Source organism: Pagrus pagrus, assembly GCF_965226575.1.
Source record: "Pagrus pagrus genome assembly, chromosome: 9".
In the NCBI taxonomy this organism is placed as follows: Eukaryota; Metazoa; Chordata; class Actinopteri; order Spariformes; family Sparidae; genus Pagrus; species Pagrus pagrus.
Window position 1 is genome coordinate 28,103,147 of NC_140193.1, and position 19,002 is coordinate 28,122,148.

The window sequence follows — 19,002 nt, forward strand, 5'->3', positions numbered from 1 at the left end:
CAAATTGTGCTGTAACACAATAATATCTAATCAATCTGGTGAAGAATATGAAAACCAAAATTATACTGGAGGCTCTTTGAGATATATGTGCCGAAGTTTTGCTCACATTTGGCAGCTGTAACTTAACTCACAGGGTTTGATCCACCCGGAGAAGAGAAGGGGATCAGGTCGGACTCAGAAGCTCTGCTCCGCTCCACCCTGTCTCTATTGCATGTTCTATTTTTAGGAAATCCCTTTGGCATTTTTTCTCATATCCAGCTGTTTGTACATTTCCTGAGACTTGATATCCAAGAGGAAACTCAGACTTCCTCATATCTGGTGAGGCATGTCTATTTGATTGGGTGCGTAGTCGTGTTCAGGTGTGATTATGCCTCTGCAAGTAGAGCTTAAAATATCCATCCCGTGTGTGCTACAAATGGCACTTTGTTGTGATAATTGAGTTTGATTTCTTTGTGGAGCTGCATCTGTTGTGCACCCGGGTAAAGACAGGCTTGCTAATGAGCAGTGGAGAGCATTGGAAAAAGGGTCTACAGTATGGCTGAGTCAATACCGCTATCACACAGTGATGTATAGTTGACGTTATGGAGGGTGAGTGGGTAGTTTCAAAGAGCTCATTTTATTTTGACTGGAAGTGAAACCTGTAGCCTAACAGTATTTTTTTCCCCTAATCAGATGCTCGGTGTCCTTAATTGAATTCAGAAGATTATTTATATGAGAGTTACTGAGATATTTTCATTCTATACGACCGATTTAAGTGTTGAAGTAATGAACATCTAACAGGCCAAAAGGTGAAGGGAAACCCTGAACCTACATGTGCTTGCGGCAGTAAATGGTTAATAAGATGTCACCTTTTATTTTGCAAATGAAAGGATGGCAAATGGTGCAAGGATATCAGAAAAAAGGCTAAGGCTTCAATATCCTGTATTTTTCATAGTGTTGAGAAATCCCATAAAAAGACCAAAACCAACAAAGAATTGATCCAAGTAATAACTAGTCGAGTGCGCTCAGCAGAGCGCAGATCTCCTCCAGGTGTGTACATTTCCCCTAGCTCAAGGGTATTCAATTAAAATTCAACGAGGTCGACTTAGAGAAAATTTCCCCAAGCAAAGAAACATCAGAATGTGTAACTAGCATTATGATTCAGAACCATATATACCGCAGTAGACCAGTAGTTCTAGTATCAACATCTGTATGCAGTCAGCAACTGACTGTCATGAGATAAAGTAAGCACAGTTCAATAATAATTCAACAATATGAATTATCAGTTATCCCATTAAAACCTCAGGGAATATAAATAATAATACTCTAATAATAAATAAATGTTCTTTCCTCATTGTATGTACAACAAGGCTGCATTTAAAAACCTAACTCATAATGAGGAGCTTCTGAAAACTGTGTCTTAAAATAAAATGCTTCATTTAAGAACAATGAAACACAAAGTGTGAGCTGAGGATCCACTTTACCTTATTTTTTTGTTATTTTTAATTCACATCCGACTGATATTGACCAATATAGCCCACTTTCTCTTTCTTTCCATCCTATATCCCTCTTATACGCTTCCTCTTATATCCCTCTCATATATGTGATAATGGCGCTTCACACCCGCGCCTTTAATAATCTCCAGTCTCAGAACATATGAAACATAGCCTGCTGGTTCTGAGCTGCCAGTGGGAGGACTGAACATGTGAGAGCCTGTCCCTTCTTGATTAAAAGCTCTGTTGTCACTATCGACTTTTCCCTTTAGTTTAAATTACTTTTCTTTGACTAACTTATGACTGGTGTCTGTCCTTTCGTTTCTATGTCGCTCGCTGACTTTATTCGCAGTGTTGATTCACAGATTTGATTATCTGAGTGCTATCACATGAGATGTCCTGGGCCGTGACAGATTGCTGTAAAGGCTGGAAAAGCTGTGCATGTTAAAATGGAAACATGAAAATTTAATAACTCTGAAGTTTAAAAAAAAAAGAAATTGTGAATCACATTAGCCAGGAGAGGAAGGCATTCCCTGGCCCCGACCCTAAACCAACCATCGCAGGTTTAGGGTTGTTCAACTTAAACTGTTCAACCAACTCCAACCTTCAAACAGCCCTTTGAAGTGACGACCATCCAAAATGTCCTTACTCTCCAAAAATGTCCTCACTCCCAAGGTCTAAAGCTCAAATTGGTTCTGACAAAGATAGCACACAAAGACACACACACGCACACACTCGCACACAGCCAGTGATCCCTCCAGGCTTACGCCTGGCGGAGATAATTATTGTCTGTGTAAGCAAGCCTGATGCACTGCAGCTTATATTCCTCTTCGCTGTAGAGCTTTATTGCTGTCCAAAAAAAAAAAAAAAACACATCAATGAGCCGCACCGTGTCATGTTCCTTCATTATGGTAAATTCAGACACTGGAGTTTATTTTGAGTTGATCCCACATACAATGCTCTCGTGCTGTAAACACTCAGTAGAGCACCAAATGTGTTTTAATCCACAGCTGAAAATTGTCCCCCGTATCTTACTCTTGTCTGAGTAACATTTGCTAAAAACTACAGTGCTCAGCAGTTTTAGGAAATGAATGCCGTGTGTGTGGATGCTGATATTAAAGATTTATGTCATCAGCAGGAACCAATCAGCTTAAGCAATGTTGATTTTGGTCTTTCATGGGATTATTTGGCCTGACAACATTTTGATTTCCGTCTGAAGTACGTCCGGTCGGTGTGCAGGCGTGACTCTTTCTCTCCCTTTATTTTTATCACAAACACAATCAGCGATAACCTCTGCTGTGCAGCCGTCACTGCAGCAGTGTCAACATGATACTTCTGTGCCGGGCTTCAGTTGGTCATCCCAGCACTTCTGTGGCTGAAGCTGTGAGCTCTTGTGCTTTAGCAGTTGATGTGCTTACGATTTCAAGAGAGATTAAGCATTCTCTCACGGCTGGAAGTTGTGTGCATGTGTTTATGCCCATGCATTCAGATGTGCGTCTGGATTCATTTGGCTATAAGATTCAAGCCTCTGAGCCTTGCATGGAGATCGTGAGTCAGCTCCAGAGGATTTTCAGTTATCCCACAGGCCAAGGAGCAGCTTTGCAGACAAATCTTCCTCCATCCATAAGTCTTTGTGACTGACAGTCAAGCATTTGGCTCGAGACCAAATCTGTAAACAGCATCAGGGTCTGTGAGACGCACATTTAGCACATGGAGAAACTTTCTCTGAACTCACACGGCACATCAATCAATAACACGTTATTTTTATGTGTTACACCTCACCATGTTTCATCTTTTCTAATCTGTCATGGTCTAAAATGGTCACGCAAAGGTTGGATTGAATGAAGGAGCGACGCTCTCCTAACATCAGTGATGTCTCGTCAGCTCTTCAATCAGAGAAGCGTCATGCAAGAACAAGGACGGAGGGTAACAGATTGAAGAGGAGACAGGAAGAGTGAGAGTTACTCTTTAAGAATCAAAAGTAGGATGTTGAAGACTTTTGACAGATTAAGATTGCTGTGCTTGCGTAATAACCCCAGTTCCTGTAATGGTGTCTTAAGATGGCATGCCACTGTTCTCATTTCCCCGATGAACATCTGCAACTGCATTGCAGCTCTGCCGTAATTTGAGTCTTGGACAAAACAACTTGATCCACTTTAGTCACACTTGAAATCAGGATTAGAGAAATCTCTTGGCAAGCGATCTGAGAGCAGTCAAATCAGGTCAGTCAGAATTCGGTGAGACGCCCAAAAGGAGAGCGAGATCACGCTGTCAGCTCCGCTGTGCTCTTGTCTACCAGATGGATGGCCAGTTGCCACTCCAGATGTGCTCAGAATCTGAACTCGAAGTAGAATGGCATCCAAAAACAAAAAGCCTCTCGCACTCAGAGGAGTGAACTTCACGCTGATGGAGAGAGTACAGGGATAATTGTAATCAGGCTGGTGCCAGTTTTCATTACGTTCCCAGATACAGGCCTTAATGCAGCGCTGCACTCAAGTGAAACAGTGGAGAGGCTGTTGTTGTGCTGCTCGCTGCTCTTATTGCGGCGGGCAGGGCGCAGCAGAAGAATATGAGACCGACAGGTTTAGATCACTGGACTCTTAATCTGTTCCTGCCTGTTGGACGTGATGTAATCTCACACTGTGGGATTAAACAGAACACACACAAGCACACAAAGGGAGCCATAGCGTTTTCTGTGCTATTTTCAAGGGTCAGCGCACGGGTTAATAGACTGTTTGAGGTATTTGAGAACTGGATAAGTGAGGCAGCCCTGTTATTTTTTCCCAGATCTTGCTTTAAAACTCTACCACCGACAGGTGAAGATGCACTTTGAACCAACATGTTTTACTACTCAAGTATGCCTTCTCTATTATTTATGTCAGCTGAATAAATTCAAGCATGGCAGTCAGTGAAACCTCTTCAGAACCCTTCTTCAAATACTCAGATTTGCATGTGAAATACATTATATGGCCTTAATTCAACAATATTTAAAGACACACGCATATTTTGAAGTTAATTGCCTCTGATGTATCTATGTTTTGTTTCACAGATAATTGCAATGGCCCTCTGGTATCCACGTTGCCCCACGCATCCTTCCAGAGCTCCTCTCAGTCCTCAGTCAGTTATGCTGCTTACAACGCCAAGCTCAACAGAAGAGACGGTGAGTACAAGGGAGCATGTTCCTGCATGCATTCAATATTTCTACATGCTTTACATTCACACCGCCCACCTGCTGTACCAGCTGTTACCAGTGAACCAAAGCTATAGAAGTAGCAGACCATAAAACACTCCCATGAGTCATTGTTGTGGTCACACGGCTTGTATTTGAAGGAAATGACACCTTTTCATTATTGTGAAGAGATGCGAAAAAGATGGCTGTGTCTAATTACTGGAAGACGGTGACTCTTGGTAATGTTATACAAATGCAGTGAGTGTTATATGACAAAGAAAATGACTTCTTCTCTCTTTGTATTAAAACGAGAAAGACTCCCGGGGCCTCATTACAGAAAAAAATCCTCACTGCTTGTTCTATCATAAGTTTGAAAGATAGGAAAATTCCTATGTTCCCATTACAGAGGCAATTCCTAAAGTCTGTGTCCTATCCTGTCTAAGACCTCATTCTTATTTCCAGAAATCCTAACTAGAGCTGTGAACTTGATTCTCAGTCAGTTCAGTCAGCACTCACCCTGTCAGGCCTGTGTCTGTGCTCAGAGTAGAGCTCAACACTGATGATCCAGAAGTGAATCTCCAATTCATGTTTTGACTTGAGGATGTTAATGCCACAAGTCCGAATGACAGCAGCCCTTTGTGTGTCATGAATAAGTAGGACACTGCCCACAATCCTAAAGTGTGACGGCGCAATATCTGATCAATGGAGCTCCCTGTTACTGTGGAAATGTTTGAACCACCCACGAAAGCCATGTGGGGCAGCGAGTTACAGCTACCATGATTAGATTGTTTATGATTACTTCAGAGCGACCGCGATGTCCCTTTCTGACATGATGCATATTTTTAGTAACAAGGAAAAACGGTGGTAAGTCATTACAGGCTGTTCACTACTGTTTGTGAGTTTGAAGTCTTGAAGAAAGAAATCATTCTCAATGGTTTATGGGATGAGCAGTCCTTCGCTCGTTCTGTCTTTTTTTTCCATTTTCCAAATTTTGGTTGGACAAGTGTGTCAGTGTTGAGCTCTATGCACACAACACTGCCTGTGTCCATGACCACAGCTGTCTCACCTCACTTTGACATTGACAAGCAAGCTTGCTGTAGACAACTTTAACACATGGCCCAGGAATTTCAAGCTAACAGGGTAACGTCAGTTTCTCCAACATGCTAAGACCTGTGTCAGCAGCTCCAACAGGCCAATATCAGTATTAGCCTCTCCAACAGTTGCAGTTTAAGTATTGTAGCATCAACCATAATATTTCAGAGCTCATGTTGTCATGTTGTTATCATCTTCACTGTCATTTCTCTGGGACTTTTTGTGCATGTGAATATTCTTCAGTTGGACTAATAACTTTTCCTCAATGCAGTAAGGAAACATGATTCCGTAATACCAAAGATCTTTGAATGCCGTTCTAAGCTGAGATAAGGGTTTGAGACATGCAAAGTTTCTGTAATGAGGCCCAGGCTGGTAAGGAAGTCCTGGCTTCTTTGAATCAAGGGAGAAAATGAATAGCATTAAACTAGGGCCATCAGGGGGTGGAGTTCTGTTGTCACGGTGGCACTGGTCCTCTTGTACTCATCCCAGAACAGCTGGGATTCATCTGGCCATAAGCAAATCAAAAGGCTACAGATGCCAATTAAGATAGTTTTACTGTGGTTATTTCAAATTTCAATTCAGTAATAAGGGAAAGGGAACAGTCTGATTACTTTGATTTGATTCTAATTGTACTGGGACGTGTTAAACTGTCTTGCTATCAGCTCTTGCCTCCTTAGTCTCAGTCACTCCTCTGATGCAGCTCGGACCCTCTTGGGTAAAAGGAAACTGCTGTGAGAATAAATAGCTTCAACAACTGCAGCTCCCATGAGCTTTGGACGTACGTCACACTGTATATGCCATCAAAACCTAATTAGAGCTACAGATGCTGAATGCTAACAACATAATCATTTATGGGTTGTAGAAAAGTAAAAAGAAATCATAACATTACTAGCAGATGCATTAGTAAGTCACTAATACAGTATAAGTGACTTACTAATGCATCTGCTAGTAATGTTTTCATTTTTTTTTGGAACATGACATTTCTATTCATATACAGTGACTATGAATAGAAATGTCATGTTTCAGTCTTCCAGAAAGACCAATGGCAGACGCACTCAGTGTTGTGGAGTACATTATGCAAAACAGGCAAGCATGTTGAGCTGGCAGGATTCTGCTCTCTGCAGACTCCGAGGCCAGGCATTGCATATTTCAAAACAAGTCAGCTATCTTCCATGAACTGAGGCCCTAAACTGTGGCAGCTGCAGAGTCACTTCACCTTGAACTCTTTACACACTCCCTGTGTACACATCGGGACTTGCATTCAGAGCCCAGTCGCAACTGAGCAGAAAAACCACAACAATCCACTGCTGATCCACAATATCGATGTTCAATGGAACCCTCTGTCTGTGTTTCTCTGCAATACCTCAGGAGCAGGAGGTTGGTCTCCCATGGTGACTGACCAAGAGCCCTGGCTCCAGGTGGACCTCAAGGAGCAGATGGAGGTGACGGCTGTGGCCACACAGGGACGGTATGACAGCTGGGACTGGGTCAGCAGTTACCTGCTTCTCTACAGCGACACGGGCCGGGTCTGGAAACAGTACAGGCATGAGGACGGTGTCGGGGTGAGTCTCCATCAGCTTTCTGTGTTTCTGTGACTTTGTGTTCATCATTGATTTGCTGTGTACTGTTTGCATCTGAAATCAAGCAGAATCAATATTTGGATTCAGACTCAGATAATTTAAATTTACATTCAGCCTCTCTGTTGCATAAGATCCGTCTTCTTCATGCTGTGTTCTCCATGGACCTATTGATGACGTTGCGGGTCATAACACATCCTCTCACTTTTTCCGACACATTTCAAGGTGTGGGATGTGTCTGTTGTCAATGCGCTCATTAGACTGTTTTTCCGTCCTCCATGTTATGTCACAACTTGTCATGTCAGCCTGTACGAGGACTTCAGGTCTAAGAAAAGAGCCCTGTGTCGGCACATGTCATTAATTCTTTATTGTGTTTGCCCCAGTTATGTCAAGGGCTGCTGCAACATGTTAAATTGTTTCTCTGGGACTTTTTCTGCATGGCAGTCCAATTAGCAGGGTGTGTTGCTGCCCACAGCTGCCCGTTCTTTTTTCCATTGTGTTGGAATTAAAAGAGTATGGAGTTGTGGGGGTGAAAATTATGTCAAATGTTGTGCGTTGCCTTTAATTATTTACCCGCCTCCATCGCTTTAAAAATGCATTATCTACTGGAATGTAGGAATTGAAGATGAAATAAAACAGCTTGATGTGGAATGAGACAGTTCTGACTGTGACACAGGGCTAACCAGGCTGGCCTACAGAAATGGCTGCCAAGGTCCAGTGAGTGGATCTCCCCCGATTCTGCTTCACTCATATCAATGCATGCAGACGCTCCTCTTCCTCCGACCTGAACAGACACACAACATCTTTGCTATTATCATATAGGGGGATGGTCGCTCCTTCGAAGATGCTAGCTACCTCTATGACAGTAAGTAAAGCTGTGCTGTTATCAATCGATCACCTCCTCAGCTTGGTTCACCTCCTGCTGAGCTGAATGAAAAAAGTTGATCATTTTTCATTATTATTTCGGTCTGAAGCCCTTTTTTTTAAATAATAAAGTAATGTAGCACCCTCACTTTCTTCTCCTTTCTTTTCTCACATCATGATTTATGTGCAAGTCCTGCCATAGCAAGGAAATTGACTCCAACATTAGCTATTATAAAGCTTACTGTACGTCAGTGAATTTCTCAGGTACATTTTGACAATACGTACAAAAAAAAAGATTCATACCATACCAGGAGAGGAGGTTTAAGTCATTAGTCATAAATATATATATTTTTTTGTTTTTTAAACAGTAATGGTAATTATTTTTTCTTTAATGGTCTTAAACGTGTGCTATATTAGGCAATGCCATGTCCAAAAGGAGATATGGAGGAGACATTGTTCATCTATAGGATCTAATTATGTAAAATCCAGCAAAAAATGATGTAATGTGCTTAAAAGGTCTGCAAACCTGAGGCTATTCTAGCTAGCTAACGAGCTACTCAGTCAAGCCAATGTATTACACTGGGATTTTACACTGTAAGTTGATCACAACTATTGTCTAATCAACAACAACTACACCTTTTTTTGTTGTTTTTTTTGTCAGAATTTCACACTAGAATCAGCACAAGCCAGTGACACATGGAGGTGCTGATGAGGAGCAAAGCGTTCTCATTGGCTAACATTTCTTGGTGCCATCATGTGAGCATTCTTTAATCAGTCCTGCTTTCAACATGTTCCCAGAATCCCCAGTGTAGATGACACCTGTGATAGAAGTGATTATTGCAGGTATCCAAGCAGCTCAGCCCCAGACAGCTTTAGCCTTTATCCCCCGTTATGTGTGGCACTGTGTCTAAATGTTGAAGCCTGACCAGAATGTAAACATTTCACACACTCTGTCCAATAATATGTTGACACCAAAAGACCAAATGGGTTTAAATCCAAGGCTGAAAATAGTCCCTGTTAAATACACGATTTACTTTTCTGTTCAAGTAGCTTTACTAAAATCTAGAGTGCCCGGCTTTTTAGAAAACTACTGAGCCTTTGTTTAATTAAACATGGTAGTTTTGATGTCTTTACTCCCGAGTATAATTTCTGAGTTTTGGAATGAGCCAACGTGAAGAACAACAATCAATTTCAATGAATAAATAAATGAAAACATTTATTTCATTTATAAATAAATAAATGAAAACATTTATTTATTTATTTCATAATGGAGGGCTGAAATAGAACAGCAAATAGTACTTAAACACTTATGAGCATAATGAGCAAAGCTTTAAATATGTGTAAAATACCCATTTACAGGAGCAACAATGGCTGTGCAGCCTTCAGCAGCAGCTCAGTCTGCTCATATCTCAGACCAGATACTGAATGCTAAAGATTTCTTGGACCATCTGGCTAAACTGTCGCATATTTTTTGTAATTGTACATATGTAAGAGGTTTATGTAAACAAGTGACATTACTCAATTTTTAATTAGTTCCAAGAAATACATAGTGAAGAAATAAAAGTGTACAGTTCCCCACAAATAACATGAAATATTTACAGTGACACTGACTGAGACATTTCCTTGATGTGTTATCCAGTGACTGACTTGTTGAAATATCATGACAAACAGCTTGCAGCTCCCTCCACACACTGTCAGCCTTCGTTTAGTTTGGTCTGAATACGGAAAAAAAGCTGCTGTGAAGTGAGAAGAAGAGACGTTACGTACAGAGTAGATGTTACCGACATGACCTGCAGCTACCTCCTTTGTTAGTGACTTATGAGAGAGAAAAGAGAGGAAATGATTGTGTTTCAAATATTAACATTCATATAGCACTCAAACACAACACAGTACTGCGTCATACCAGTCAAAACAGGAAACATCCTCCTTAAACGTGGTGTGCTTTAAAACCGGGCGTGACTGGTGTTTATATCATCTGATGTGTATTAAATGCACACTCACACAAACCATTAAACCCCCACGCCTCCCCACTTCTCTTTGGTGCTCAAGTGAACTTGGGCTTATAGATATTGCAGGGATGAATGGCAGCCAATTAGTCTGCAATCTCTAATGAAGCTCACACCCGAGCTGACTGACTAAAGCTTTCACCAAGACGTTGAAGATAGTAACTCACGTCCGTCTGGCATTTTAACAAGTGAAGCTCAAAGGTAACGGCTCACTGCCAGAAACTGAACTCGGGGGGCCTAATGAGAGAGAAGCAGCTGCTGAAATGGCTGCTAGCTCTCAGGCACTCTGAGCTAACGCCGAGCCAAATTAGCTCCATGGAAGAATTAGCTCTGTTAAAAATTGGGCTAAAGATCGACAATCCTTCTGGCATCTCCGAGAGGCTGAGACGTTTAAAGACCAAATGATATGGAAGCATCACAGGCCTCCCAGAAGTCTGGCTTAAAATAGACTGTGTATATAATATCATATAATTACCACCTGCTACAGCGTCGGCTGGTTATTCTTTACCTTGTGTGTGTGTGTGTGTGTGTGTCCATAGCAAACTTTCGCTAATGGAACCAGCACAGAAGCAGTTTTAAGTACTTTGCCAGGTGTCTGTCTGTCTGTGGACAGTTTTTGTCTCCATGACAACTTTAGTCACCGTTCAAGAGGCTGTGACAAGACTTCACAGGTAGTAGAGATCAAAATGAAGGTTGGGTTCTGTGAGGGCTGTGGTACTAATGGGTCGAACTGAACATGTTAACAGATGTCATGGCTAATGTCACCCCATAGCAAGATGGTCTATAATGTAATATACTATAATATAATATACTATAATATAATATAATATAATATAATATACTATAATATAATATAATATAATATAATATAATATACTATACTATAATATAATATAATATAATATAATATAATATAACATAACATAACATAACATAATATAATGCAATATAACATAATATCTCTCTCTCTCTCTATATATATATATACATATATATATATATACACACACTGATACATATATACTGTATAGATGCGTTTTTATTTTGTATGTTTGAAAACAACATTCAACTACTGTTACACAAATGTGATGATGGTCTACCCATGTATCCTTGTGCAATCAGCTAAGTAAGCTAACTAAATGTTAGGCTTCATCACTGCGCAGCACCCATCTATAAAAGTAAAGTGGTGAGTTAACTCCAGCCGGTCTCACTCCCTGCGTGTTAAATACTGACATTTTGTCATGCTCCTTGGTGTAAAGCTTTCTGGCAGGAAGGCTTTGGGCTTTGCACACAACACTGAATCGTTTGTTGTGTATCTGTACGAGACAACTAAGGGCTACAAAGCAGCATTAGTATTTGATGACCTGGGACGAGAACGTATTTCTGGAACATATTAGCCAGTTAGCTACACATTATTGTAGGCCCGGTTTAATATGCAACAGAATGTCATTCATTAAATGCAGGATCAGTGCTCTGTCTCTCTTTCAGCTGAGGGGTTCTTGGCATGAAAAAGACCCCTGGATCAAAGAGCGAGCCATGGGAGCATTAAATAAAGTTTATTGAGAACATAAATAATTTTCCTCTAAATGAAGCTCCAGCTAAAGTTCAGACAGGAAGACTACTCTTTCACATGCTCAGTCCTTAGTTGAATTCACATACCATCCTTTCATCTACCGCTCTCACTCCTCTCACTCATAATTGCCGGGCCATTATCTGGGACCGTCAGTTGATATCAGCTGCTCACAACAGCTGGGCTAATCTATCCAACAGCACACGGACACACCGTCACTGTTAGCCTGTCCTCTTGCTGCTGTTTTTTTTAAAAATGCGATTGTCTCCTGCCTCTAGTTCACTCATGCTGCCGTTGCACGCGCCCTCAACCTCCCCATCGCCACCCAGTCTTCAAAGATTCACAAGCTACATCAGCTTCATCGTTTCATCAGCCCATCTGTCTGAGAAGAGTTATCTACCACCACCACCAGTGTCTGGACTCCATGCAGAACTAAACTACAAGAAGACTCCATAACCTAAACTGACAAACAAAGCCACAGAAACAGGGCTGCAAGACCTTCATCCTCAAAAAGAAAAGAAAACATCAACAAACACAGACAATCTGAAGCCGGTCAGGACTGCTTGGTCTGCAGAAGAAGAGAACACCTGAGAGAAGGAAAGGAGAACAGAGGACGAGGAAACAGAAGGGGGAGCGTGTAACATGCTGAAGTAAACATTGTCTTTACTTCATTCACAGTTTCTCCTGATTGAAAGAAATTATAAGACATTTTGTGTGTAAAGTTGGTACATTTCACTTGAATCTATTTTAAAGATATCTTCTGGGGTAAAATGTCACCCTGATGACTCCAGCAGCCGCTCCCAAACTTAAAAACCATGCGGCCTAGTATGAAATTGGGAAATCTCCCGGGGCTCGCCCAAACTTTTAATCACAACTCTGATCAACACGTAAGACTTAGAAGATTTTTTTTTTTTCATTAACAATAACAATTCAATGTGAACGTGGTCCTGGGGCAATGTAGTGAGAATTAATAATCCATCCACATACATTTTGTTAAATTGCATATCTTTGCATGCAAACACATGAAGTTACAATTCCCTGTTTGCTGACAGAATATAAAATATGTTCTGATGCTGTGTTGGTGGTCTGTTCCCGAGGCAAATACGTTTACTCCCCTATATGCCACCCAGCAGTGCAGGTGAAGGTGGGTGGATGGCACATGTATCACTAAGAAAGAGACTTCAACAAAACACCAGAGAAAACAGGTTAGATAAATGAATAACATGCAGTTTAAACTTGTTTTATCAGTTCTGATGACTTTTCTTAAACATGGGTGGGACGAAGCGGATGTCATTTTACTGTATTCTGGTGCCTCTGCAGGGTTTGATACTGTGGATTCACCAGCACGAGGAAAATTCTTGGTACATTTTTGTAATTTCATCTGCAGTACGTGTTTGGCCCCAGATCACATATCTGAAGACATTAAAAAGGTAGAAGTGCAGAAATTGATTCGATGAATAATTCAGATTCATCTTTAATAATGTCCATGAACTCATTGTTTATTTAAATTGAGGATCTCGTTATGCTTGCTTGTAATTACAAGTTCTGTTAAATTAATTTCTTTAATGTTATAAAATCAGTGAGTAAAGTGGAGAGGACACCTCTAACGTGCATTCTCCCATAAACTACATTCATCTTCCAATCATTTCTATTACTATGAGAAATCACCAGTCAGTGTGTGTGTGTGAGCAAATCCATCAAGTTAGCTGTATAACATCATGATAGCTTGGTGGCACACAGATAGACACTGGGTTAAATGCCAAGCTTTGATTTCCGGTGAGTTGACAGTTTCCTGAACATGTTGTGGTGACAGTGTGTGACCCACCTTAACTCAGCCACCTGGCAACAAGGCATCAAAATGACTAGAACGTTATCGGCAAGCTCGTGTGAATGTGTGTGCGTGCCATGTGTCAGTCTGCCCGGGTGCACGGTAGCAGGAAAATGTGTTATGGCATTTCATCGATTTGAACATTTTCTCAATAAGCAAGCGGACTGGAGTTGATTTGATAATGAAGCACAATTACACAGCGTTCTGAAGGAAGCACCGAGTAGATAAACTGCTTCATTTTCAGCATGGTGAAAGTTTGTGGCTTGTTTTGAGGACTGTTAATATCCATACCAAATGTCATGACAATCTGGACAGTATCTATGGACGTATCTGGCTTCAGACATCCTCATTCTTAAATTATTCGTGCCATGTCGAAGGCAACTGGACTTGTTTCAGTTTCTTGAAGATTCAAGACTCATTGTTAAACTTTACCACTTGGTACTAAAACACTCAGAAACATTTCAAAGCACTGAAGATAGAAATGAAATCACAAATGGGCTTTGACATCTAACAGAACACAAATGTAAATAACACTTTCTCCCAGCGCAAACATTCAAATGTTTTCACAGTTTCTCCTTTAGATTAAGTCTCTCTCCTCACTTGCTCATTTACCTCTTAACTCACTAATGTGTTGACATCACTGTTCCTGCAACCAGCCTGCGTTGTGAGCAAAGCTTGTTGTTTTGCAAGAGGGGCATGTGAAACAACAGGAAGGCACAAGCTGATGATAACCTAATTAGAATGAAATGTCTGTGGAAGGTGCGTTCTCTAGCATTGGGTCCAGATTACCTTCATTATCCCTGAGAAGTGTTATTTAAAAAAAAAAAAAAATGTTGTAATTGAGCTGCGAATGATTCTGCTCCTTAAGGGGGGAATTTAAACACTGATTGTCCATGCTTGTTAGCCGTTCAGGTGGATGGGAATCTAACAAGGACTGAAATGTGTTTGCTTGAGTGCTAATTTGTGTTTTATCTGAGGATTTTTCTGCTTCCAGTTTCAGTACTCCTTGGGTTGAAATGTTTTTCTGTCGGCCAGTTGGTCAAGCACTTGAAATATCTCAACTATTTGAAGACACTGCTAAAAAATATGGATCCTACTGACAGCGGTGATCCCCTGAGGTTTCATTTAGCCGAACATGAGGTTCACATTTGTGGTTTTCAGTGAAATATCTTGACATCTGTAGGATGGATTGCCATGATATTTTGTACATATATTTAAGGTCCCATGAGGTTGAATTATAATGAGTCAGATGTAACTTCAAGTGGTTTACCTCTAACAGTATCATCACATCACATTAAAGGGGTAACTCCAACAATTTTACACATTAAAGTGTTTACAGGTCTTGTGGAGTACTCCTCCCGCATGTGTAAAAATAGTACGGCTCCCAAGGAAGCTGCATGTAATCTACTAAACTGTCTCCAGTGAAGTCGCTCAGTGGCTGAATTGCATTGTGGGTAATGTAAGCACCAGGTTTTGAAAAGGAAGATGAATGCGTGGGATATGTCATGTTTGGTAAAATAAAGATGAGGACCCAAATGCAGAAACACACAGGAGGACGGCAGGATGAGGAACTAAAAGGCAAGCCTTATTTCACAAAAGCTGAAATCCAAAAATATAATCATATCAATCACCATCATAGCCTATCATCAAAAATATATCATATAATCCCAAAAAAGAAGACCATAACACAAAGTAGCAACACAAAAGCTAAAATAAAGTACAACCAAAAGCAAAGTTCAAATCAGGAAATACACAAAACCAGAAAGATAGCGTGAGGGGAAACAGGAGACACAGGAGGGAACAGGCTCAGGTGAAACACAGGAGAATCACTCAGGAGGATTACACAGGAGGAAAAACGGACCGACTGACAAAGACATGAGGGAGCACGCAGACTACATACACACAAGGGCTGACTACAAACAAGACAAGGTGAACACAGAAAAAGGGCGGGAAATTCACACAAAGGGAGGAACTGAAAAGCAACACACGACACAAGAGACAAAACTTCACAGTAAAACAGGAAATTACAGAAACACAAACTGAAACATGACGGGGGAAAAGAAATGATCATTTGTTTTTAAACTGTCCGTAATGACTGAACACTGTCTCAGCTGCGTTCAATGCTAATTTAGCATGCTAACCCCAGAAACTAAGTTGATGAATATAGTCAGTGTTAAACCTGCTATACATCCGCAAGTAAACCTTTCCACTGTGAACATGCTGCCTGTTATGTTGTTAACAGGACCAAAGTGCAGACAACAAGCCCCATAATGTGTAAACCTAAACCTACTACAAGAACTGACGAGGAAAACAGGACCAACTGACCCCTAAAGTGACACACGTCGGACCACAGACCTCCATCTGATACAAATTTTACTTTTAGATGTGTTATACTACTACTACACTGCTCTCAGCCTCCCCCTGGACCTAGGTCAGCAGAGTTTCAGTGGACCGAAACGTTAGAAGTCTTAACAAATGTGGTGATGCTGAGCAGGGGCAGCATGCAGGATCTTCTTTTCTTCGAACTGAAGTGATGCTTTCCTGTTTTTGTTGGAGGTGCGACTATTGCTTTTGAATTTATTACAGAAAGTGCATGAAACCCATGATCAAAGTAGTCATCCATCCTTATGGATGAAAGTAAAGTGAAAATAAATGATTCCCTGTTTTGCTGGGGACCCCTAGAACCCCCTCAAGGACCTCTAGGACTCCCAAGACCCCACTTGTATAACCACTGAGCTAAATAGCTCCATATTATTGCAAGCTTTGGTTAGACAAATGACAAGGATGATCAGGCAGACTATCGGCCCGTACTCTCTGCTGGCAGGATTGTGCTCCTGGTGTGAATGTCAGCTCCAGAATGAGCACCCTGGACAGCAATCCTCACAGTTGCCATGCTGATGTTAACACTTAGCTTAAAGCAAAACTGTGCCTCAGTACAGCCTCACAGGGCTGCTGGGGTGGCTGCAGACTCCTGTTGTACATTGAAGAAATTGATATAATTTAACACAACACCTTCATCTAACCTAGCCCAGAATTTCACTCAATAGGTGCAGTAGCCTTTTCTTGCTTAACAGAGACATGTCAGGCCCTCTGCTGATAAGATATTGGGGAGATAGCTGAGGTCTTGTTGATCCTTTTCAGGGGATTGTTGGCTGACTGACAGGTGATCAGGGATTGCTGGAGTATTTTCACTCACGGCAAGGTCACATACTCGTGAGTTCGCTGTGCATTCCCTCAGGGTGTTTAACTGGTCAGTGACCTTTTTCGAAATATTGCATCTCCTCTTCGCCAGCAGCAGGATTTATCCCCCAGCGAACTGATTAAAATAAACGTATGTGCCTGCGCTGTATGCAACACAAAGGAAAAGTGACTCAGGGGAGCTCATCACTGGAGAGGAAGAGTAAAGAGTCTTAATGAATGAGAGAAGAGACTGTTACGCAGTGACAGAAACATAAATAGAAATAATGAAGTCACTGTGGGGTAAGGACTGTTTGCGTGGGTAAGGGCCCAGCTCGGTCCTCTGGACCCCTGGAAAATCTTCAGTACCCTCAGGCCTTTATTCTGAGACCTTACTTCATCTCCCAGCTGGAACACACAGGATGTTCTGTTGCAAGTTTTTCCTAAGTGGAAAAAAAACAAACGTCATCGCTGAGGACAGCCTCAGTGGTGTGCTTGTAGTGGTATTGCTCCTGAATACTAATGACTCATGCTGACGTGTGTGAGTTTTTCGGCTAATGGATAGTGAGAATGATTGCACCACGGCCTCAGTCAGAGTTGATTGGGTTCATTAGATTTTCCAGACATTCAGCTGGGAGTCAAGTGGAAAGATGGGGTTAATGATGAGGACAGAACTAAGAGGCAGAGCTTCACGAGCTGTGTAAGAAACATATAGCATGCACTCGACATGTATCTTGTTTCTGATCCCCTTCAAAGGATAAAAAAAAGCTGTGTCTTCTGAGTCCTGCTTGGTTTTCACCTGAAGGATTTTGGCATTTCTGTTCTTGTCATCGCTTTTCACTCTGGTTGGAAGTGGGCAGGGTGCAGCAGGAAAGAAAAGCTGATGTCACGTATTTCCACACACCAATCAGAGTTTAACAACATTTGATTCAGTGTGTGTGGCAGTCGGTGCTTCAAAGCTTACTGTTGCCATGGCAATCGACATCCGATTCACTATTTGAATGCTTTGTTTTTTGTTTCTCGAAGCAGCGACGAAAAAGAGGCAAAAGACTGATGATGGAGCTTCTCTATGGCATTGAATTAGTCTCTAAACACATGCACATAAATACCAGGTGTGTGCAGGTGATACCAGCACAGTATCAGCAAGGAAAATCATTCTCGCAAGCATTTCTGCTCAGCGTGCACAAATGTGATCCAGCATGTGATGGAACAATCTGATATCACTGTGTTAGTGTTGTTGCCGGAACATCATAATTACTGTTGCTCCAGTACCATCGATGCAACTCGCCAAGCATGTTTTTGTAATGACTTTTGTAAGACGTGATTAACATCGTGAAAGGATAACGCAAACAATGTTTTCCTGAACCTGACCATGTATTTTCATTACCTAAACCTCACCAAACAGTGGAGAAAAAGAAATAGTGAACTAAATGTGAGTCCTGTACTACCCGATCAGCCCCGACAGCTGGCTCAAGTTACCGACTGTCGCTTGTTTAAATGTCTTTTTTAATCACGTCTTGCTCTATATCTCATCTATATGCCAGTATCAGGCCATATGATTGCAAATAAGTTGTTTGTAAGTATTCTAAATGGTATTTTAGAGTTTGTAGTTTCCTGAAAAGATGTTAAAATTGTGCAATCAGGGGCACATAGTAGTTTGTTGTCCAATAAACGCTCTCTTAATTTTTATGACGCTGCCATAAGTGTATGACAAGAAGGGCGCAACCAGACGGGAGTGTTTCTGGGAACCAGGCCTTCAAGATTACTTACAAAAACACACATTTTTAACAAAAAACACATCATTTCAGATTTTTTTGCTAACTGCTAACTACTGCTAACCAGCAGCCTCCCAATGAACACTTCCAGACTACTGACACCAGAAGCTTTGTTACTAAAGTAAGGAACTGGGGTGCTGAACCAATCCACCAAAACCACCTTGGTACTGTATTCTACTGTCGCGGTCTGACTGTGTTTACTGATAGCTGCCAGTCCACAGAGATTGAGGACTGCTAGCACTAAAGCACTTTAACCACAGAGTAGACTATAAGAAAACAATGATCTTATGGCCCTCCAGAAGCTTTGAAGCTTTGTGGGTTAAACGGAAGTCAGACCAGAAAAATCTGCGCCCACACAGTCCTGATAAAGAATACAAATAAATAATAAATGAATGCATTTTTATTCAAAACTTCATCTTTATCGTTAATTCTCTGGTGCTGATTATCATTATATGTTCTAAAGTAATGCTTA

At 41.2% G+C, this 19,002-nt stretch overlaps 1 protein-coding gene across 1 annotated transcript in view; it reads left to right on the plus strand.

Annotated features, from left to right (window-relative positions):
- Nucleotides 1-19,002, plus strand: part of LOC311262277 (contactin-associated protein-like 5) — a 116,700-nt gene that overhangs the window by 12,414 nt on the left and 85,284 nt on the right. Inside the window, exons 2-3 of the mRNA XM_084361553.1 lie at nucleotides 4,522-4,632; nucleotides 7,102-7,295. Coding sequence (XP_084217679.1) covers nucleotides 4,522-4,632; nucleotides 7,102-7,295 — 305 coding nt within the window. The remainder of the gene's footprint in view (nucleotides 1-4,521; nucleotides 4,633-7,101; nucleotides 7,296-19,002) is intronic.